Source organism: Rattus rattus, chromosome 2, assembly GCF_011064425.1.
Source record: "Rattus rattus isolate New Zealand chromosome 2, Rrattus_CSIRO_v1, whole genome shotgun sequence".
Taxonomy (NCBI): Eukaryota; Metazoa; Chordata; class Mammalia; order Rodentia; family Muridae; genus Rattus; species Rattus rattus.
Genome location: NC_046155.1, coordinates 149613937 through 149637763, shown reverse-complemented (window position 1 = coordinate 149637763; position 23827 = coordinate 149613937). Strand labels below are relative to the sequence as shown.

The following is a 23827-nucleotide window of genomic DNA, read 5'->3' as shown; positions in this document are numbered from 1 at the left end:
TATGCAAAAATGAGAAATCTTTTATTATATTTATTCCCATCCTCTCCAAGGCAAGCCTTGTAAATCAGCATTACTCAATGTTCCAGGATGATTAGGGTATAAAAGAGCATTTGTATTTCATAGCATCCTTTAAATTTGATAGTTTATGAATGCAGATGCCTCCTAATGGCACCCTTGCTACTGTTCTCACTGCTATCTACCAGATGGAATTAACTGTGACCTTCTCAAGATGAATGTATAAAGGATTTCTAGATGGGGGCAATTTGGTCTGGTGCTAACCAAGGCTGACTGGCCTCCTCGGTGAACCAGTCTTGCTAAGCATCCTCTGGATGTGGGGCTACACAGGACCACTGGCAGCTGTCAACTTGATTGCTATTTCTCTCTTCTTTGCTAGGGAATCATCCAAGATGGCAAGATCATCTTCATGCCGAATGGCTTCATCACACAGTGTCCCAACCTCAATCGCAGTAAGTAGCATGTAGGCATTTCTGAATGTAATATCATGTGACTTGTTCTTAGTGTTGGACAAAAACATCTGGAAGGAAGTGCCCAAATTATATAAGATTTACTTTGGAAACAGTAAAAGGATTATCTGTCGTTGATATTACTGGGTCTTTCAAGTTTGACATACATAAGATTTTGTTACTTACAAAATTACAATTTGAGGGTAAGAAAGGATTAGACAATGGGTTCTGTGTGTTATAACAAAAATATATATTCAACATAATTATGTAAATATATGTTTAATATAAAAAATGTCTATCTCACAAAATTGTTCTTTAAATTTTTTGACCTGGGTGTGAGTTACTTCTTGGAGAATTTCAATTTCATATGGGGATTTAGGTTAAAAATATGTTCTTTTTCCGTTAATGACCTTCCTTTTTCCTATTTTTTAATTATTATTAAAAATGCGGGAAACAGTGTCAGGGACAGAAATCTGTTATTTCCTTCACATTTTAATCTGAAGAAAGCAAAACCCCTTGTATAGTCAAATAACTCTGTTTTCAAATTTCTCTCTCACTTGAGCATAAGATCAACACGTGCCTTCCTCTTTCTTTATTGAGCTTGCCCAACATGCAGTGACTTCCTGAGCCTGGTTCAAGGAATAATGGATTTGCAAGAGCTTTTGGCCAAGATGACTGCAAAAGTAGGTGTCTAAATCCACCGTAATAGTATGTCTCTTTGTCCTACCTGGAATCTAGAGTAATATATTTTAATGGAAACACTTTTAGCTTGGCATGTGTAAAGTGCTGTGGCAAAATGTTTTATTCTTGCTTGAAATGAGACTGCCCATAGTAACACAACCATCGAGTTCTTTGATACAATTAGGCTGTATCGCAGTGGTTTTCTTGAGAAGTGCTAGTCAACAGAAAGTAGTCTGTATCACTGTAGGTTCCTTGTGAGCGAAAAGAGAATTTGCCCAGTGGCTATGAAAGCAGTAAGAACGAGAGATGATATGGGCAGAGCCTCCGCAGCTTGTGAGCTAATGCATTTTGGATGTAAGAATAATTGGCAGTAATCAGGAGGGTAAAACAGCTATCATGAGCAGATTTCTGTCATCGGGAGACATTACATCGAGCTCCTAATATGTGACTCATTTTCAGATTGGTCCTGAATTAAACGAAAGGGCAAAGATACCTTCGGTTGTATCATGCAGAATACCCACTTTATCCTTTAGGCAGCAGATACTTTGTACAGCTCTGAGATATTCCTGGGACCCTATTAGATAGCAAAGAGGCAAAACAGTCCCTCAGAAATGTTCATGTTGAGTAGCTGTGTCCCAGATGTAAATAATTAGGGCCTTCCATATATATTCATGAAGCATGGCTTCACATGAGAAGCCTTTTGGAAAAGGGCACTGAAATAAAAAAACAAAACAAAACAAAACAGAACATGCTGTTGTTACCAGAGTGATCAGTCCTGGACACAGATTCTGGCCTAGGGCAAAGGAAGAATTAGGTTGGACCTAAGAGACATTATACTCTGCAAAAGTAAGGATTTTAATAACAGTGAAAATGATACATTAGTCCCATTTCACCTGTGGCTGACTGCTACTAGCCTTCAGCTGTGATGTGGAAGTGCAGGGGGAGGTGGGTATGTATTTGGGAGCCATAGATCATGCCATGACTGGCAACCTTTCTATCTCAAACTAGACTTTTTGGCCAAGACATCTTCGAGCTTGATCTTGTGTGTGTGTGTGTGTGTGTGTGTGTGTGTGCGTGTGCACACACACATAGGTGGGTACACCCATGTATAAGTGGTAAGGCCAGAAGTCACTATTCCTACTTTCCCAAGTCACTTCCCACCTTGGCTTTTGGGACAGACTTTCTCACTATACCTAGAGCTCACTAATGATGGTACTGGTTGGCCAGTGAGCCCTAGCTATCCTCCTATCTCTGCATCTCCATTGCTGATGTTATAAACAGGCCAGAACATTTGGCTTTTTACCTGGGAAGTGGAGAACAAAGTTAAGTCCTCACTCTTACAAGGGCAAGCACATAAGCCATTAAACTGTCTTCTAGCGCCCCACACCAGATCCTCTTTTGTCTGGAAAAGAGAGAGAAAACTTTTGTAAAGAGAGAAAGATGGAGACCAAGGCTGGAGTCCTAAGGCATTAGCTTTTCACCTTCATAGCATGGAGGAAATTGAATCACAGGCAATTATTCGCTCTCCCAGCTGGTTGCACATAGAGGCTTTTATGCCACATTGTCAGCAGCAGCTTGATCTCAATGCTGATAATTATATTTTAGTGTGCTAGCAAATTTTTAGAACAAGACACAAGCCACTCAGGTTCAGGGGATGGCTGGACTCCATTCTCAGCTCCCATGATGGTCTTTTCTTTCCCACTGTCCCCCATTGTAGGCAATGCCATTTTGCTCTTTTGAGCAGTACACTGTCTAGGAGACACAATGAACTCTAACCTTCAAACATTATTATGTAAAGTGGGCGTTTGTGAAGCAGAAGACATTTAATTGTGGGAAATTATAAGCTGAAAATGGTTTCATTCACCTTCCAACCATGTTCCCTTGGTACTTTGCAAATTCATAAGTCTGTTCCTTCTAAACTAGATAGATGTGTAATTCTACAAGGGTGTGTTCGTTCTGACTGCCTTGTTTGGAAGCTATGGTAATCTAGAATGGGAACTGGAACACACACACACACACACACACACACACACACACACACACACACACACTTACACCTAACTAGCAAATGATAGGCTTTTCCAGGCCCAGAGGCAATATTTGGGATACTGTGTATATGCTTGTTTTATTAAATTATAATCGTGAATAACCTAAAATATAACCATTGAAAAGTGTGAGAACCATTCATAGCTTACAGGCTATATAAAAATAAATAGTAGACAGATTTTGGTTGACTGCATTGATGTAAAAGAAACAGGAAATTCATTCATTAGGTACATTTATTGAGCAGTTTTTGTGTGCTTGATCCAATGCTTATCTTTTATGTTTGATATCCTCTTGATTCTCCAAATAATTCTGAGAACTTAGCTTAATTTGTCAACATACTTCACAGAGGAGAAGAAGACTGAGGGTCAGGAGGTAGCTCTTCCTGAGAAAATAGAAGGCAGAGCCAGGACTAGAACTCAGGACTCTAAGACCTTGAAATCCCAGTTATATCCAAAAGAAATTATGGTTAAAGAAAAGAGGATTGTAAAGAGAAGTGAAATAAAATGTGTTGTAGAAGGGAAGAGGTGGATGTTAAATGGTGGATAGCAAGATGATGGAATTATCAGAAAAGAGAAGGAAGAAGAAATCAAACTCAAAAAGGGCTACTTCATTGGGCTATGGTCTAGTTCTTAGGTTCACTGTAGGGAGTGAGTATATCCTATCTCCTGCAGCCACCCAGTGAGGAGGAAGTCCTAGCCAGGAACAAGACTTTTTACTTCACCTTTTACCTCTGAGCTGCTTGTTTTCCCTGGAAACTGGTGATTTTTGAGCCCTGGAATGACATTGTGTGTGCTTCTCCAAGGAAGATGAGAATCCTTCTGTTTATATCATCTGACTTCACAGAGTGGCTCTCCCAACCAAGAGTAGGTCAGGTGAAATCCGAGAATAATTTGTAAAGAATTTCTCAAGGACAAATTTTCTTCCTCCTATCAGTGGTAAAGGAAGGCTTTTTCTTTCCTTCCTTCCCTCCCTCCCTCCCCTCCCTTCCCCCTCCCCCTTCCCTTCCCTCCCTCCCTCCCTCCCCTCCTTCCCTTCCCTTCCTTCCTTCCTTCCTTTCTGTGCTGTGCAAAGATTCCCCTTTCTGTGCTATGTATAGGGCTTTTTTCCTTTTCATTTATCTTCTACACCCTTACCTTTGTACAGGAGTTTCCTTTAGGGCCACACTCTTAGATTATATTGTCCATCTGCTTCCCCACCCCTGTGTAACAACCGTCAAGATGAGAGCTCAAAAGTTCTGAACTTCAGCAGAAACCTTCAGGGTACATGTTGGCCTTGGTACTTGCTAGTAACCTGGGTTCCCTTCTGTCCCTCTGCTTTGGCCTCTGTATCTTTCTTTTGAAATGTATCTATGGTGACTTTTGAGATTATTTTACTTATATGTTAAATGCAGTATTTTCATTCAGGAAGAGAAGTTCTTCAGGGCATCTGGTCTACCATCTTGGTGGAAACAAAAACATTTATCCATTTGGCAGATTGAAGGATGTGAGGCCAACTGGAAGCTGAATATGGTTCCACGATGCAAAGAGAATTGGAAGGCATCAAGTCTACTTGGAGTCAGGGCTCATCTTCAATTCAATAAACCTACCGTGACAAGTGTTAGTGGGACATGATTGGAGCTGGGTTTGAGTTATCTAGCAGCTGTGATTTAGACACAAATATAATCAGAGCTCAGGCCAGAGATGGAGACAAGGATTTGGAATCAAAATGACCTGAGACTAAGCCTTCTTTTGTCATTGTTGTTGATGTTCCTAGTCTTGAACAAGCCATTAGACTTTTCCGGCTGCCACATCCCTATCTATAGAGATAATTATTTCTGACATCAGCCCATGATCTTTGGTGCAGGATAATGATTCATATTCAGTGAGCATTGGCTGCTGTTCATACTGGTAAGCCAGGAACCACCAGGGATCTCTAAAAAATGCACAGCTTCCTCAGTGGCTAGACACCACAAATGCCAGCAGCATCTCCTAGGTATCAGGGCTTTCATCTGCAGCAGGAAGAGGGGGACTTGAAAAGATATTTTATATGATATTTTATTTGTGGGTTTCCATGTGTGGGTTGCAGTGGAACCTCAAAGTTCTTCCAGAGAGCAAGCCTAGAGCATGGTGTCACCCCTCAGTATGTGGTCCTGGGTTGTATAAAAAAGAAAACTGAGTAAGCCATGGAAGGAAGTGAGTTAGCAACACCCCTACACAGAAACTATTAGTTTTGGCCTTCAGCTTCCTCCTTCGAGTTTGCCTTGCCTTCCCCTCATAATAGTCAGTAAACTAAGCAGAAATAAACCTTGGCATCTCAAGTTGCTTTTGGCTAAGGTCTTTATCATGGCAAATGAAAAATAAGTAAAACATTGCCTTTCTGAGACTGACTTTGTTTCCTTACGTGGTTATCTCCAGTTGCATCCCTGTTTTCCCTGTAAATAACATGATTTCATTATTCTTTATGGCTGAAAAAGAATCCTATTGTATGTATATACGCATTTTATGTATCCATTCCTCTGCTGTTGGGCACCGTGGTTGGTTTCCCAGCTTAGCTTTGTGATCAGTGATGCAAGAGAACATCGACATGCAAGTCTCTCTGTGGTTAGTGTTCGGATCTGGTAAATACTGAGAAGTGGCATAGCTGGCCCATCTAGTATGTCTATTCTCAGGAACTTTCATATTGATCTCCGTAGTAACTGAACTAGTGTATGTTCCCACTCAGTGTACCGGGTTCCTTTTGACACACACCCATCAGCAGTTGCTTTTGTGTTCTTGAGAGCTGCCATTCTGACTGGGGTGAGATGGATTCTCTCATCCCATTTCTCAGATGGCTAAAGTCTTAGTTTTGTCTCTTGTTGCCGTGATAAGAGGCCTGGACAAAAGCAACTTAAAGGACATGGGGCTCACTTAGCTCTTCGTTTCAGGTTCCAGTCCATCCTTAACTGGGAAGTTAAAGCATCAGTAACTTGAAGCAACTGGTCAGATTCAATCCAGTCAGGAGCAGAGAGCAGTGAACTGGTGGATGCGTGCGCATGTTCAGTCCTTGACATTTAGCTCAGTGTCCAGTACAGAAAATGGTGCTGCCCACATTCAGGGTAGGTCTTCACACCTCAGTAAACCAAGTCAAGAAAAATCCCTCACAGGCATGCCCACAGGAAAACCTAATCTAGACAAGTCCTCACTTAGACTTTCAAGCCAGGAAATTCTAGATTGTGATCAGTTGACAATTTCAAACCAGCCCTCCCAAAGAGGGTGAACATTTCCTCATATGCATATTGGTCATTTGGACTTTGTTCCTCGAGAACTGTGTTTTCCTACATTAAGCTCATTTGTTGGTATTTTTAGTTTTGATTTTTTTTGGGGGGGGTTCTGTGATACTGAATTCTAAGACATTAATCAGGGCTAGCTAGATTTTCTACAACTGGGAATTCCTTTTGAAAATGTTGTTTACTTATTTATGTTTGCATGTATACATACACATGTAGCACAATGCCCATGTGTCAGATAGCTGCCTTCAGGAGTCGGTTCTCTCCCTCCATCACTTGGAACTCAGTTTTTTTATGCGTGGTAACAGGCAACTTTACTTTTTATATCAACTCACCAGCTCCTAGAGTTGGAATTTCTTGATTTATTTTGTTCGTTTCTCCGAAATCCGTGAAGACAAATCAGGTTCCATTGAGAAGAGTTTTTCAAACTATCACATATTTAATTTTGAGACCTTTCTCAAACTGAGGAACTCAGTGATGATTTTCCAATTAAGCTTGTGGGTTTAACAGTAGAAGATATTTACATTTTCTCCCATCCATATAGCAAGCACCACATAGTACTTCAAAGCAGAAAGGCAGTCTACTGTCTGACTAATGTACTCGGATCCATTCATTGACCTCTTTCTGTGAAAAAGCCCTCTGCTGTCTGTCTTCCAATGTGTGTAGAGCTGAGAATAAGTGATTCAGTCTGTGGTGGCTTAGATAAGTGCGAGAACAGAGGTAAACACAATGGAGATGCAGACCTGAAACTGTATCTATCTGGGATCTCAGGCATCCTCAGAGAGAGGCAGTTGTGTAGAAATAGCTTTTCAAAATGAATTTGTATAAATTCGGGATGCTCCCACCAATAGCAGAAAATGTAATTCAATTTTTTTGACTCAGAGCTGTTTTTCTCCTTTATTGTTGTTATAGGATTTAGCAGAGGAAAAGTAGGCAAGATTACATATTAAATGCCTTTGAAAAATTAGATTTCTTTTTACCTTAATATCCCTTTGCCTTTGTTATCTGTTTATTACACTCTCCCTATTATACAGATTAGGCCTTTTCCATGTTGCTAGACAGAACTAAACATTAAAAGTCAAAAGAAAGTTCAGACTGGAAAACAAAATGTATTACATTAATAATGAAGTTTTCTTAGGGCTGGCGCCTCATGGACGGACATAGCTCAGCTTTGTTGAATGGACACAGGTCATCTCAAAGGCTGACCTCAGATAAGCTCCCATATCACAGAAATTCAGTAGGTAAAGCTCCCCCTCAGATCATGGGGTCTCTAAGGACTTTCCTTCTTGGTGTTACATAAACACCAAGAGTTGTTCTAGAATTTTATGGTGAGGGCACACACACTTCCCGTTGAGGTCATAAGCCCCATTTGGAGCCACCTTTAGCAGGCATGTCTATCTCATCTCTGTTTTTGTTCATCCCCAGCTCACGTAGAAACTACAGGGGCTAATAGATCGAATAAATATAGTGAGTGATGAGCTGTCGTTTCATTATCTTTGATGTATATGCAGCTCGGTTACTTAACCTCGCCAGACTCTTGGAAGTGTATTTTATCTTTGCTTCCTAAAGAATTCCCAAAGATCTTAATTACCATAGATTCTAGAAACTCTATAATTAGGCTGGAGCTTTAAGTAAAATCGTACATATTAGAGGGACCTGTAGGGAGCTTAAAGCAAGTTCTCAGATCCAGCACGTAGGTAGTTGAGGTGTCTGCTTTCTCTGACGTTTGCAGCTCACCATAGGAGGCAACGAAGGACACCTTCCCCTGAGAAATTACAAGTGCATGGAGGAAAAGGATGACAGAAACAGCCACAAGGGTCCATGCCATAGATGAGAATACACATGGACTGTGTTTTCTGAGAGTAGTGCTGTTCAGAAGCACAGGAGAGAGCATGGGACTGACTGTTGGCAGCTGATAGTTGTTGAGGGTGCGCCTGGTTTCCTTCAGTGGGATAGCCCCTTGTGATTTGCTCCTGCCCTGGCGAACCTCCTACACATGCTTGGGTAAGAAGCTACAGTTTAACTCAGGGAGTCACACATCGAGAAGAGCCATGGAAAGAGGAGGGGGCCTTGTTAAGAAAAAGGGTTCCCAAGGGAGAGAGAAGGAGATAAGGGAAGAGAACGGGCTGCCTGTGAATATGACTTAAATTTATTATATAAGTGTATAAAACTGTTGCACAATAAAAATATTGATAAAAGGAAGATGGCGCGATAGAAGAAAGATGTTTCCCAGGCTTGCCATTATACCTAAGATACTGGCTTGAAATTGTCATCGTTGGATCCAAGGCGGCTCTGCTCTCTAAGGGAAACAAATGCAAAGCATTGGTAGTCAAGGTGTGATTTAGAAAGAAAAGAGAAATTAGGAATTGGTACTTGCTTCTCATGATGGCACTTTATGTGAAGGAGGTAGGGCGTGGGGAGGTGTCTGTGTGTGTGTGTGTGTGTGTGTGTGTGTGTGTGTGTGTGTGGCCATGAATAAAACTAGGCTCCATACATGCCAGGCAGTCATACTACCACGGAACTACTCTTTGGCTCTATGCTGTGTTTTTGCAGGAAAACTAGAGTAGGCTGAACGTAGAACATTTCAGATAGAGAATTGGAACCATAGGCAGAAGACATTTTAAGGGAACCTAGTGGTGCTGAGTGTGGCCATGGGTAGGGTGAGGCCATGAGGACCTCAGATATCTGAAGACAAGGCTTGCTTAGGATGGGGCCAAGGGCAGGCTGAGGCAGGAGGCTCTTCAAGGTTTGAAGGTAAGGCTTGTGCAGGATGGAGTCAAGGAAGAACCATCCATCAGGGAAAGGGGAAAGTGTTTTCTTACCCTGAATCAAGAGGATTGTTTCAGACATGTTGAGCTAACTAAACGGAGGCTTTCCTCTGGAGATAACGAGTATGCTGCCACCCGAGATAATCACTCTCAGGAGTTCCTCGTGAGGATGGCTGAGCTTTATATTCCCTTGGAATTTGTAGATTAAAGCATCTGTGGTTAATAGCATGAACGATTACCCCAGAGAAGTGTGTACATGCATGTTGGTGTGTGTGCCTGTGTGTGCATGTGTGTGCGTGTGCGTGTGTGTGTGTGTGTGTGTGTGTGTGTGTATTTCGAGACCAGAAGCTCATGTCTTCTTCTCCCACTTTTCATCTTTTTTTTTTGAGATAGTCTTCCCTTGAATCAAGAGTCCTTCAATTCAGCTAGCCTTGGTAATGAACATTAGAGGTCTGTCTTCATCTCCCTTGCACCATGGTTACAGACAACTGCTTCACCCAGCTTTGACCTGGGTGATGGGGATGGAACTCACTCCCTCACGTTTGCCTGGCCAGTGCTTTACCCACTGAGCCGTCTCTGGCCCTCTCCCACAACCAACCAGTCAACCAACCAACCAACAACCAACCAACCAACCAACCAACAACCAACCAACCAACCAACCAACAACCAACCAACCAACCAACCAACCAACCAATCTAATCAACTAACCAACCAACCAATCTAATCTACTAACCAACCAACCAATCTAATCAACTAACCAACCAAGCAACCAGCCAGCCAGCCAGCCAACCCACCATATCCTCCTGATCTCAGTTATGGTTTACTCAGCCTCCCCTGACCTTCCTCTGAATGTTCAAATGAATTCCTGGGCATTCTGTTTAGGGACACTGATCTGGGAAGACCCTGGACTCTCCCATGGTTTTCTTTTCTTGTTGCAAGCCCCCAGAATTTTCATCCGAGAGGAAGTTATGCCTTCACTTTTGCAAACTGCACAGAGAGGATGGTAAGAGACAGATGTGAGCGCACGAGGCCTCCCAATTAAATCTCTACTCAGCATCCTAATCAATTCCCGGGAACTCGCTCTTTGCCAGCACATCTGTGTGGGTTTGTGCTGTAAGCACACGCTGTCATGGATACCCATGAGGCTCCAGAGACACCATTTAATGTCTCATTTGATGTTCATTAGACCACGGGAGACAGCATGTCTTCAATTTAGTGTGATTTTACCTGTGTGAAAACCAGAAAACAGATTCTGTTAAGAGTCAGGAAACTACTCAGCGATTTTTTTTCTCTTTCCTTGGATTCCCCCTCCCCTCCTTATTACTATTAGCTTTGCTGGAACAGTGCAATCTAATCACACAAATTACAGCCGTTAAATCTTTTCTGCAGCTGAATTATGCAGAGACGAGACTTGGTCAACTGGAAAATTGCCACTGTGAGAAGACCTGCCAAGTGAGTGGGCTGCTCTACAGGGACCAAGACTCCTGGGTGGATGGTGACAACTGTAGGAACTGCACGTGCAAAGTAAGCCCCTAGCTTAATTCTTCTCTTCAAGACACAGGTCGGCTGATGAGCTTGTGGCTATGCTACTTAACACGTAGTGTTACTTCCCTTAAACCCACTCACCTTTCGTAACGCTTGCAATTCACAAATACTTAGAAATCAAAGTCTTCTTTTTTCTATCCTCTTTAATCTAACTTTGTGCTTAAGTAACTTACTATCTGGAGTCTGAAAGTCAGGAGGGAGGCAGAGATTCCTTTGATTTCCAGGCCTACAGGGAGCTTTCTTCTCTTTATTCTTTCTCCTAGAGTACACACTTTAAGATTTAATTCTATTACTTTCAATGATGTGTTCTCATGTGCGTCACTGTGTGAGTGTGTAGGTGAGAGTGTAGGTACCCACAGGAACCATACGTTTTGGGTTCTCCCGGGGCTGGAGTTACAAGTGGTTGTAAGTTGACCAGCATGCATGCTGGGAACTGAACTCAGATCCTATGAAAGGATGGTACACACTCTTAAGTGCTGAGCCACCTCTCCAGCCCCCACCATAAACTTTTAACAGTTTAGTCTCTCGGTGTTTGTGTTATATTTTTTGCAAGGTGTCTATCCCTGAGAACCACAGACATCCACCTCTCCCTGCTTAATGGAATATCCATCATCTGTAGACTCTTTTAGTCTCAGAAAAATCATCAGAGCCTCACCTCAGATTAGTATGGAAACCCTGTCCAGTTGAAATTACCTGATAAATATCTGAAGAATGCCGTTGTTTGCCCAGGAAAACACAACATGGATTGTTAGAGCCTTAAAAATGATTGACAAGGTCTACTAAAGGTGTTATTTATATTCTCATAGAAATAGGCTTTTTGTTTTCTGCCTAATCTACTTAGTCCACACGGGCAGGTGGCTGAAGCCAGCGATGTTTATCAGAAAAGTAATTGAGGTGACAGAGGTTCATTCTGGCCAGAGACAATACTTCATTCGTGGTTGTGGAAGGCTCTGGGAATTCCCCACATTTCCTTGTCTCCCTGAGGGCCTGGGGAAGCGAGGCAAACTTCCTCCGAGATAGATGTGTTAAGTGAGCACCTCAGAGACCCCTTTCTCTGTCTTTCCCTTCTCAGAGTGGTGCCGTGGAGTGCCGCAGGATGTCCTGTCCCCCGCTCAACTGTTCCCCAGACTCACTTCCCGTGCACATTTCCGGCCAGTGTTGTAAAGTTTGCAGACGTAAGTATTCACCAGGGGTCAGAGTGGTCCTCTGTACTTTTCCAGGTATTTTCTCTCTGTTTCAGGACTAACATTTGTGAGTTAAAGCAGTGGCAGTTGATCTGATACTGGAGAAAAGGGCCGAATGGTTCAGTTCTCATCATTGTAGCAGACACTGTGTGCAGATTCCTCCTCCTCCAAAAACAGCGCCTAACCCACCCTAATTACTGTCCCCATGCTTTACCTCTGAAGTGACCAACTCACTTCTCCAGGCACTAAGACTAGGCTGGACTTGATGTGTGAATTCATAAGACACCCCTCCCCCCCAACCCCCACACCCCAGGCTTATGTGGTTTGGTCCTTTTTTTTATTTTAAATGATCAAGTTAAGGGTTAAATTGTGTATTTAGTTTCTCTGAGGATTTGGAAAGATCTCTTGTTATTAAGGTGCCCTTTTTAGAACTCTCAGTATGAAATTAGTTTGAAACGCTGAAACATTTATTTTCTGTGTTGGCCAACCCAAGTAACAGTGATAAAAAGTACCTTTTCAGCCTGGAGAGATGGCTCCGCAGTTAAGAGCACTGGTTGCTCCTGCACAGGACCCAGGTTCAGTTCCCAGCACCCACATGGCATCTCACAACCATCTGTAACTTCAGTTCCACAGGACATGACACCTTCTTTTACAGGTGTTGGTACCAAACATGGTGCACATACATATATACAGGCACTCAACACGTGTACATAAAAAAGAGAACTTAGAAAGGTGCTCTTGTTACCATTGCAGATAGCACAAAGTAAACTAAGACGGGGAGAGCCCTGCGTGTGCCTGCTATGCTCTGTACTATGCTGGACACTTCTGTTCAATGCATCGTTAGCACCCCATTTTATCAGATGCTCCAGCCTAGAGGGAATCAGTTTCCCTAGACCAGAAGGCTACTGACATCCCAAGCTACCTTGGCTGATTATAAAGCCTGCAGATAAAAGCATCATAAAAGCATCTGAAACAGAGAGAAAAACCTCTGGATGGAAATGTGGCAGCCTAGCTGGGTGGCGCATACACGCACTCCTGAACTGTGAACACAGAAGCAGAGGGGTTAGGAGTTCAAGGCCACCTCCAGACATATAGTGTGTTTGAGGATTGCTTGACTTACATGAGACTCTGTCTCAAAAATGCCAACAAGAAAACATCCCCCAACCAAAAAAAGCAGGCAAGCAAACACAAATGGAATTGATAAATTCTGCTTGGCTGACTTAGCCATTATCGCTTAGATGTGTTTTAAATACAATGAATCTTATTTTACTGAATTTCGCTTTCCTACTGTTTCACTGTTGCATAACCATTTCCCAGTTATCAAAGGTCTAGGTTGTTTCCCGTTTTTCATTATTATAATGACTCCATGATAATGTGCTTCAAACAAGAACACATTTTTGATTATTTTGAATTTCTTTAATATAAGATTGTCCAGTGTAGAATGATTGGGCCCCAAATCAACACTTTCAAGACTCCTTTGCATTTATTTACTTATTTTGTGTTTGTGTGTGTGTGTGTGTGTGTGTGTGTGTGTGTAGGTACATGTGGGATTCAGAGGACATCACTGGCTGTCGGTTCTCTCCTTCTGCTGTGTGTGTCTAGGAAATGAGTTTATATATCAGCCTCGGCAGTGGGTGCCTTTATCTGCGGAGCCATCTTGCTGGCCCTCAAGGCCTTGGTTACATATAATTAATTCTCTTTATTATATGTTAGTGAGATTGACATTTTTCTGTATTCTGGTTCATTTGAGAATTATTGAGTTACGAGATGATCCCAGAAAGTTGCCCACTTTTTGCCAAGATGTGGAAGCACACCCTAATGGTAACGGCAGAGTTTTGTATTTATGTGGAATGCAGCTCAAATTGGCTACATAGAACTCATCTTCTCAGGGACTCTGATGATACTTTGATGCTCGGAGATTGAGTGAGAATATGAACACAATTGATTAAAAAGTTAAAAGGTTGAGAACTTCTAGCCCGAAAGACTTCTATTTCTTACTAGGTTTTAAGTAGAAATCTCTGTTAGGTAGTTTTGGGTTTGGGCATCCGCTTTGGGTTGTGAAAGAGAAGCTCCCACTGAGCCAGGCACAAGTTCCAGTGTCCATAATCGAAGAGTTACAGTTGTGGAGTTGTGTGGACACATGCATGTCTAGGAATGTTCATAAGCAGCAGCTTAGCAGGGTACGTAGAAAGGAGGAAGAGCCTTTTAGGTATCTGTGTGAGTAAGAGCATACCTGTCAGATGGAAACATATAAGTTAAAAAAAAGTCACATAGAATTAAACACAGAATTGTTGTTTTTAATTTTAAAAAATTAAGGATTTTAAAGAGAGTTCAGGGGCTGGACCTAGGCCTTGGTCTTCATGTGGGTTCCCTAACAACTGGAGCGGGGGATGTCTCAGATTTGGTTGTCTGCCATGGATCCTCTTCTCCTACTGGACTGCCCAGTTGAGCCTCAGTGCGAGAGGATGTGCTTAGTCCTGCTGCTACTTGATGTTTCATGAAGGGTTGGTACCCAAGGGGGGATGGCTTCCCCTTCTGTGAGAAGAAGAGGAGAGAGTAATTGGGGGAGGGATTTGTGAGGGTGGGACTGGGAGGAGAGGCAGTAGGTAGGGAGGCTGAGACCGGGTTGTAAAGCGAATAAATTAATTAATAGAAAAATAAAAAAAGCCTAAATACAAGGTTATTTTTAAAAATTAAGTTTTTTTGGAGGGAGGTGGGTGGTGGGTGGCATCGTGTGGGTGAGGGCACTGGCTGCTCTGCAGAGCGTTTGAGCATCCACAGCTCACAATGGCCTCTAATTTCAGTTCTGATACCCTGTTGCCTTCTTGGCCACCAACACACATGTGGTACATACATAAACTTACACAGGTGCACACATATAGATATAGTTTTTTTTTAAATGAAGTTTTCAAGCAAGGCTATGGGACATTCAGAGAAGTGACTTAAGAAAGGACACTGTGTTAACAGAGCTGGAGGCAGTGGCCAAGCCTGGGCCTTGGCCATCTTCCATATAAAGGTGATGGGGCAAGCAGCCAGACTGCCTGGGGAGAGGGAGAGAAGGGAGGGCTGTGAGTGACAGCTAAAGGACCTGGCATACGAGCATTGATTTGCAGGAGTGTCTGTGCGACAGAGAGCAGGTGCCACATTTTGAAAGGGAGCCCACAGGAGACAAGCCACGTGAAGCACAGAGACAGGGCAGAGGGAAGAAACAGTTTGCTGTGTGCTTATGTGTATTATGCCTTCTGTTTGACATCTGTGGGTTGGAGATGCCTTGGTAATACCCGGCTTGATGTGGGTATCTTCCTCAGAGAAGCTAACCAAAGTAATTTACTGAGGAAGGGAGAACCCTTGGGTGTTTAGTACTTCTGATCGGCCAGGTACTTTTAGTATAAAGCAGAGTGCTATGTCAAAGTCACCAAGTGCCCAGGGATGGCTGACATGTGTGAGGTAATGAAGATCTGAATGTGGACAGAGGAACCGCTTATGCGCATCTGACAGGAACACCAAAAGCAGCACCTGTCAATTGTCCATTCAGTGTGCACCCAAGTGGCCAAAGTGTCCAGCCCCTGAACTCAAGAAATCAAGGTCAGATCCAAAGGCACGGATGTCGGAGAGTGCAGGAGGAACAATAAACTGTCTCTAAATGCCCGACATGCTTGTTTCTGACATCATGAGCAAGTGTGTGCTGGGACTGGGTTTCAATTTCATGGTTGGACACTGTGAAATACCCTTCCTTTGCACGTCCCTGGTGTGCCATGAGGGGCTCCAGGTATCCATTTGCATGTCTGCTCACACTGAAAGCTGTAGAAGTGAATTCTCCAGTGCCCAGCCAGAGGCAGTAGGGCCTGACTCGCCTTGCACTTGAATTTCCTCAGACATCAAAAAATAAGTCTTTTGGCTGCAGATCAAGAGGTTTGATAATGAGGACTGATGTTACACATAAAGAAGGAGATGACAGCGAAGGAAGGGATGTTATCAGAGCAGTAGGGGAGAATGTGAATGCGGGGGGGACTTTCCAATCCCACAAGTTGTCTGAGTTTATTTTGTGGACTCCTGGCATCCATGTCATGTGAACTTTCTGCACCTTGACACAGCCTGAAGGTGTGGAGACATACAGACACAGGCTGGTATCATCCCCCAGTTCCCAAAGCTCCCTATGATTTGACGGCATAAAATTCAGCAGGCATTTATTTATTTTTTATAGTGGCCCGGTGGATGCAGGATGTGTCTCTGAGTGTGGCATAAACAGTAGGGCATTTTTATCTCCATATAGGAGTTCTGGATGAGCCTGACAGAAAAAGGAAGGAGCCAGCCGAATGTTTCAAGACAGGGTAGCAAGCATGGTGTTAATGCCATTGTGGAGTGGCAAGGGGCCAAAGGGAAAGAAAAGGAGAATTTCTGCATCACCCAGTCCATGCCAAGAAACAGATGGCAGCATGGATGGGAGTGTGTTTAGCAGAACTGTCACTCTGGAGCGAGCCACCTTGCCGAGTTGTCAGCTGCTGTCTTTAGAAGTATGGGAATTTATCAGATAGGAATCCCAGGGTCTTGGAGATGGGTTCTTCCTGTGTAAGCCAATGAATGGGGTGGTGGGCGGACCCAGAGTGTCATTAGGAGCAATGAGTCACAGTCATGGATTTATCTAGAACATTGAGGCATAAACGAGATTTTTTAAAATGAAGAAACGAGGAAAGAATCACCTAGGGAACTGTATCATCCCTTTATTTAGGTGTTGTTACTGTTGCCGCATTTGCTCTGAAACTCTGGGATCTTGGAAGCTACGTGGAATAGCAGAAATAACTCCTAGCAGGTCAAGGGATTTGTTGTCGTTTTTTACTCCTCACTAGAGCTCATTAGGTTGAAGTTGAAGCAGTGTTTATCATTTTTAGTCAACAATAAGCCCAGAGAGGCACTGGGCTTGAGGTGGGATTCTCAATTATGCCTATACTTCTGACTCTCATGGAGGTGACAGCGGGGAAGATGTAAAATTAAGTGTGTAGTTAAGATCCAATGTGACATAGGCTCTGTGTGTAGTTACGATGCAATGTGATAGATGCTCTTCTAGGGTGTGGCCCAAAGAACAGTGGAAACAGCACGTAGGACAGTTAATTAGGGTTTGGGCTCAAGAACAACTTCTTGGGTCTGGAGAGATGGCTTAGTCTGTGCAGTGCCCACTTTGCAAGCAAGAGGATCAGAGCTAGGATCCCCAGAGCCCATGGAAATGTTGGACAATGTGGCATGAACCTGTGACAACACCCATGTGTGTATACAGAGGCAAGCAGATTCCTGAAAGTCACTGGCTCCCCAGCCTAGGCAAACATGTTTAAGGAAAGACTTCAAATAAAATAAAGGTGAGTGCAACAGAGGAAAGAGATCTGATATTCACCTGGGCCTCCCCATTCATAAATGTGAGCACCCTCCCACCCTGTACCTATCCACCCAATTAAGCACTTATATCACAAATACAACACAGACACATAGACAGACAGACACCCCACACACACACACAAGCATCTTAAGAGAAGATGGGGCATTATTAAAATGGATCTATGTCTGTCTGTCTATCTATCTATCTATCTATCTATCTATCTATCTATCTATCTATTATTGAGAGGATTAAAGTGGATGGCTATAAGTGGGGAGGGTGTAGATTGGGGCATATATGTTTGAGAGGGCAGAAATAGATAAGTATATATGTTGGGAGGGACAAAATGGATGGGTTTATATATTAAAAGATGCAAATGAATGGGTAAATATCTTGGAAGGGTAAAAACTGATATATATGGTAGAAATAGATAAGTAAGTATATATGTTCAGAGGGTAGAAATGTATGGCTATGCATGTAAGAAGGGTAGAAACAGAAGGGTGGGTATATGTTAAAGTTATCAAAAGGGATGGGTAGATAAAATGGATGGGTGTAGTGTTGGAATGATATGCTGGTTACATTTATGTCAACTTGACACGATTGAGAGGAGGGAAGTCAGATTGAAAAAATGTTTAGACTTAAGATTGGGGTGTACACAGCCAACAGTGGATGGAGCTTGGGGACTCTTATGGAAGAATAGGAGGAAAGATTGCAGGCCTTGGAGGAGATAGGAACTCCACAGGAGTCAACTAACGTGGACCCTTGGGGCTCTCAGAGACTGAACAACAAACCAAAGAACATACACAGGCTGGACCTAGGCCTCCTTACATGTGTGTAGCTGATGTGCAGCTTGGCCTTCATGTGTGTCCCGAGCAACTGGAACAGGAGTTATCCCAAAAACCGTTGCCTGTATGTGGGATGTGTTCTAACTGGGCTGCCTTGTCTGGCCTCAGTGGGAGAAGGTGCACCACACTTCACAGAGACTCGAAGTGTTAGGATGGGGGGATACCAAGGGGGACTCCACCCACTCGGAAGAGAAGGGTAAGGGGGAGAAGGATTATGGGAGGGGGTGACTGGGAGGCAGACAGTGAGAGGGATATAAAGTGAATAAGTAAATTAAACTTAAAAAGGTTCTAGAAAGAATTGGGATGAGGATAATGCTGTTGGGCATTTTCTTGATTATTAACTGATAGTGGAGAGGTCAGCCTATTGTGGGTGGTGCCATCCCTGACTGGTGGTCTTGGTTGCTGTAAAAGAGCTGGCTGAACAAGCTATTCTGAGTTGAGAATCTGTGTTTCTGGTTCGCTGGGATGGAAGAGTTAGCTGTGGCTAATAAGATAGCGGAACTACTAAAGCGAATCCTTTGCTTGGATACTTGATGCTAGTTGGCTGGAGCTGAGAATTTAGCAGTGATTAAGAAGAGACTAGCGTCAGTGATGTGAATTCTTCTGGAAAATGATTCCCGAGAGTCAGCACACAGAAGCTGTGTTCCAGAGGTGACCAAGGTTGTACATTTCAACTGACAGCCAGACTTGGTAGTAGTTACCCAGATGGTACTAGATTGGGAGGTATGGAGGGTTCCTGAATAGCAGCTGCGGTTTGGCACTGAGGAGCCAGGATAGGCTCTTGGAGAAGGTGTACACCTCAGTAGTAGGAGAATCCCCCAGAATCGAAGGCACTGTAGAGAAAGAAACTGAGGCTTGGCACTGTGAAGAGAGCTCAGGAGAGGTGATTAATCAAAGTGCATCCACGTTGGGGCAGAAGAACCGAGCATTTTTGAGATACAAGCACCATAGGATCTCATCAACAACACTGTGTTACAGCAGAGATGGAGCTCTCGAACCACGCCCCGAGCCAAAAATCGTGTACATAGGAAGACATGATGCACTACTTTCAGGGCCAGAAGGTCAGTGAATCCAGAGAGTGGACATTGTGTGGCAATGAAGAACAATCACCTTCTCTTGTGAGCAAGCCTTTTACTTACAGGTCAACTCTCTTGAACACAGCAAATGGTGCTTATATGAACAACAATGTGCTAATTGCATCAGGGGATTGGTGGGGCTTGGATCCACACTACTTGTCCTCAGTGAAAGGCGGGAGAATGAATCACCTCACTCAACTGAGGTGCATAAACCGCCTGTGCAGCAATAAGGAACAATGGAACAAGCCTGCACATGCGCATGATAAATCGTTATATCAGACAAAACTGGATATGGCGCCATCTTTATTTTAAGCCCGGCTCTCTACATCTCCCCACTTTTTGTTTAATAAAATGACTGGTCTGAATCTGGGTGTCCGTCAATCTTGTCATTGCTCCTGTCTTAGGTCGTTCTCATCAAACTTCAGCCTTACCCGTCCTTAGAGTTACCCTATCGCCACCGGGCCCGTGTCTTAGGTTGGTCCGAGTTAGAGGAAAGTTGCCCGTCCCTGGATACAATGACTCCACTTGGCTGTGACAAAAATGATCTAGGGCGAACTCTTGATCTTTCAAAGAGGCCAGCCATATGTGGGAGAAGCACCCTTTTTAATGGTGGTCATAGCCTGGTAACAAATTCACTTTGTGTCTGGCATGTTCTCTTTTAAACGCCAATAAGCCGAGACCTACTCCAACCCAGGAGGACAATAGCTCCCAGGACAAACATGCCCGCCCACTCCTTAACAAGGGAGAAAGCATTCAGAATCCATGAGGTAAAGTCTTCCAAGTGTGATGGGTCCAGCCTAGTGCTGTTGAGGACAGCAATCTGCATCAGCAATTGTCTTGATAGTTGCTCTGCTTTCATGGACCAGTTTCCTTTCAGATAATTCAAGATTTCTTTTGCTCTGTTGAAAATGCTGAGAAAAGTTAGCTCATAAAAATAATGCATAAACCTCTAAGGAGGAAACACAAGACAACTGTGTGTCATATGATACAGTGCTTCAATTTGTTCTTGAACTAATCTATCCTTTGATTGGCTATTGAAGGCCAGATGCCAAATGGGTATTAAATTCTTCTTGTATCTCTAGTGCCACTGCAGTTCTTTTATACAATCCAGATTGACAGTCTCAACCCCGTCTGTATTTGATTGGTCATAGCGATTGCAGCTGTGGTAGCTAGCTGACGCTTAAGACAGCACAATGCTGAAATTATGCCGTAATTCAAAATCTCTTTGGCTCTCAGTAAATTAAGAATTAGGAAAAGCTATCTGGGTTTGCCTCACTGGGATTAGCACAAGGAGGAATCTGCTCCATCTCTGGTGTCATTGGTGCCATCCCAGCATTCAGCTAAATAGCAGACTACATTAGAGCTTTTATTACAATTTAAAAAAGCACTACTGCTTACATTAGTGCTTATCAGAAAAAGGTGATCTAGCTTTTATGAAGTACTAGTGGTACTAGTACAGTATTATTTACCAAGAGGTTATTATATTGAATATTGATCAACCTGGTATCACCTTTTTCTGGTAGCTGAAACATTATACAACCGCAGTTCTCTCCCCATCAACCTAGCAAAGGGTCAGGGATGTATGCCCTTGCTCATTGGATACAATTATTGAAACCAAGGCCAGAGATTATGCTTGCCAAGTCTTGTTCTCAAAACAGTAGAATTATACGAACTGGCATGGGTACTGGCCAGGATCTGGCAATAGCCCACAGGGAGCGAATTGTATTGTACCATTCCCAGTAATAATAGGGTTAAATAGTCTCATCTTCAGGAAGGCAGAAGGCAATTTTTGAGTCAAGCGCTCAGGTACCAAAATTGGATTTTCTTGATTCTGTGGAAAAACATAAATCGCTCCCCCAGATCTACAAAAATCCGGATCTGGGCCCGCCATTCATCAGTTAAGACATCCTTCCACTTTACTTCTGTATTAGTTATAGGTGTAGTAGTAGCATGGCGATCCGCGGCAGAGCCGCCATGTGCATCCAGAATTAAGAAATTTAGAGTAAAAAGAGCTAAAGAAAAGTTGTTCTTTTGGTGTTGACCGTTGGCAATTCCCCCTTTTTGTTTTTTTGTATAAGCTCTTTTAAGATGCGATGCTCTTTCCAATTCCTTGACCTTAGGGAATTGTGGTAAACCTATAGTATGACCGACCTGTATTGTCTGGCAAAATGCCTGAAAGGACTTTTGTGGGCAGGCCCGTTGTCTGACTTGAGACTATCAGGCTTCCCCTTAGGCTGTGTACCTCTAAGCAATGGCTAATGGCATTACGAGCCTTTTCACCAGTCATCAGAGTAGCGTGTATAATACCGGAACAGGTATCAACAGAAACATGAGTATATTTTAAATTTCCAAATTGAGATATGTGTGTGACATCCATCTGCCAAAGTTTTGGGGATCAGACCACTGGGTTTATCCCCCACATGAGGAGGGTGGTGAAATTGAACACAATTTTGGCAACGAATGACCACATCACGAGCAGCCACAGCTCTAGAGATTTTAAATTTTTGTTGAAGAGTAAAGGCAGGTACATGAAATTTTTGATGAAATTCTCTAGCGAGATCAACTGGAGCGGCATGAAAAATAAACTCTCTACAAGTACTACCAGCATCCACCAGGGCTGCTATTACTGGTCATGGACCAGGCAAATTAGTATGGGCTCGAATATGTTGTATAAAAAAATTTATTTTTTTGGCCCAAATCAAATTTTGTAATTCAAAAAGAATTTGACATACAGTACTAATAATTTGAATTATTTTTTAAATTTCAAGTGAGCACAACGCGTAATTCATAAGCAGAGTCAGAAATTAAAAAAATCATGAAATCTTTTGAAAACTTCCAATACAATTTTACATTCTGTAATTTGGGGTGCCTGAACTGTATTGAATTAATACTGGTTCTTGAGAATCAACCATATAAGGCACCTACCTGTTTTGGAGCCATCTGTAAATATTAACGCTCCAGACAAAGCTCTGAGGCAGTGATCTTAGGAAAGATCACTGGATGTTCAAGAAAAAAAAAAAATTGTAGCAAAGGATCCTTAGGATAATGATTGTCAAACTCTCCATCAAAACTACAATGTAATATGGCCCCAATCATCTATCAAGGTACACAATGTTTTTCTATCTGAGCTGTTGTATATGGTATAATAATTTTCTTGGGTAAAATACCAAAATGCTGAATATAAGATTTAACGCCTAACACAGCAAGCTGTGCAACAACAGGAAGGTAATATCAAAGTCTTATTAGGAGAAATATGGGGATAAATCCAAAGAAGCGGACCTTGTTGCCATAGCACTCCTATAGGCTGATGAAAGGTTCTCAGTATACAAAAAAGGAGATCCTCCTTTTCCTTGTACCTTTTAGCATTGCCTTTTTCAGTCTTTCTTCTACTTTCCTCAAGGATAATCGTGTTCCTTGGTTAAAGCATGGGGTGAAGTAAGCTGAGAATCCTTTCAGGATAGTCAAAGTGCTGTAAATCCACATTGGGCATTTTAATATAGAGTTGAATCCAATTTATGCTTCCTAGTAATTTTAAAATCATTTAATGTTTTTAAATGATCTTTTTTCAAATTCAATTTTTTGAGGGAAATACTATGAGGAGTGATTTTAGTTCCTAAATATTCTCCCATTTGGCCCATTTGAACCTTTTTCAGGTGCTATGAACAATTGATTGTTTTCAAGCATCTGTAACCACTTTTGCATAGGCCGCTTCTAGGGTGCCACAATCTTTCATATCTCTCCTTCTCACACTGGCAGCCTCTTACTTCTCGAGATCAGCCTCATCATCCCAAAATCCAGTCTCCAAAAAATTCTAGTCTATCCTTCATGCTACAAGGTTTGACTGCCAATTCCTACATATGAACACATGATGGTGGTTCCAATACCCTCAAACAAAGAGACATTGCCTTAAAATCTTGAAGCCTGGTTTCTAGGATCATCCCAATTTAGACCTGTTTCCGTAGATTGGCTCATGCCACATGTTGTCTAGAATGACTCCATCGATTTACCAGTTTATGTCAACTTTCTGTTACCAATGTTACATTTTTTTTAAACCATATCCAATAACTTAAAGGGTAGTCCATATATAAGGCATATAGAGAATATTCATTATTTAAAACCAATCAGAAAAACAAAATCCAAGGCGCTACACATGTCTTTAATATTTAAATCAATCACCATTTTACTTTTCTAGCTGTAGTTTTAAGAGAAGCACCTGTCACCTATTGAGTCCAATAATCTCAGTCAAAAGATTTTCCAAGAGAGACAGCCATCAGTTCCGTTACCTTAGAAGCTGGTGTCTTTAGGATCAAGCATAGTGTAAATATTTAGCCAGCCCCCTTCTGGGAGCTTGCCCAGCCGACTTAGGCTTCTAGCTACAGATACAGGCTCCAAAGCCAATTGAAACATTTATTTATTTGTTCCTTTTTCTTGAAAGGAAAAGCTTCATCAATGGGTGAATCAACCAGCATTAAAATTTTTAATCCTTTTTCAAAACATGAACACAAAAACATTCAAGCGTATAAAGCAAACCCAGACATAAACGATGGCACATGGACACATGAAAATGAAGGACAGACAATAGACACAGAGAAAAGAACTAGATGGTGTT

General features: G+C 42.5%; 1 protein-coding gene across 1 annotated transcript in view; it reads left to right on the top strand.

Moving 5' to 3' along the window:
- Nucleotides 1-367: 367 nt before the first annotated feature.
- Nucleotides 368-23827, top strand: part of LOC116892067 (protein kinase C-binding protein NELL1-like) — a 76156-nt gene continuing 52696 nt past the window's right edge. The window contains exons 1-4 of the mRNA XM_032893539.1: nucleotides 368-467; nucleotides 1065-1147; nucleotides 10593-10727; nucleotides 11821-11923. Of these exons, the coding sequence (XP_032749430.1) occupies nucleotides 425-467; nucleotides 1065-1147; nucleotides 10593-10727; nucleotides 11821-11923 (364 nt within the window). The 5' untranslated portion in view covers nucleotides 368-424. The remainder of the gene's footprint in view (nucleotides 468-1064; nucleotides 1148-10592; nucleotides 10728-11820; nucleotides 11924-23827) is intronic.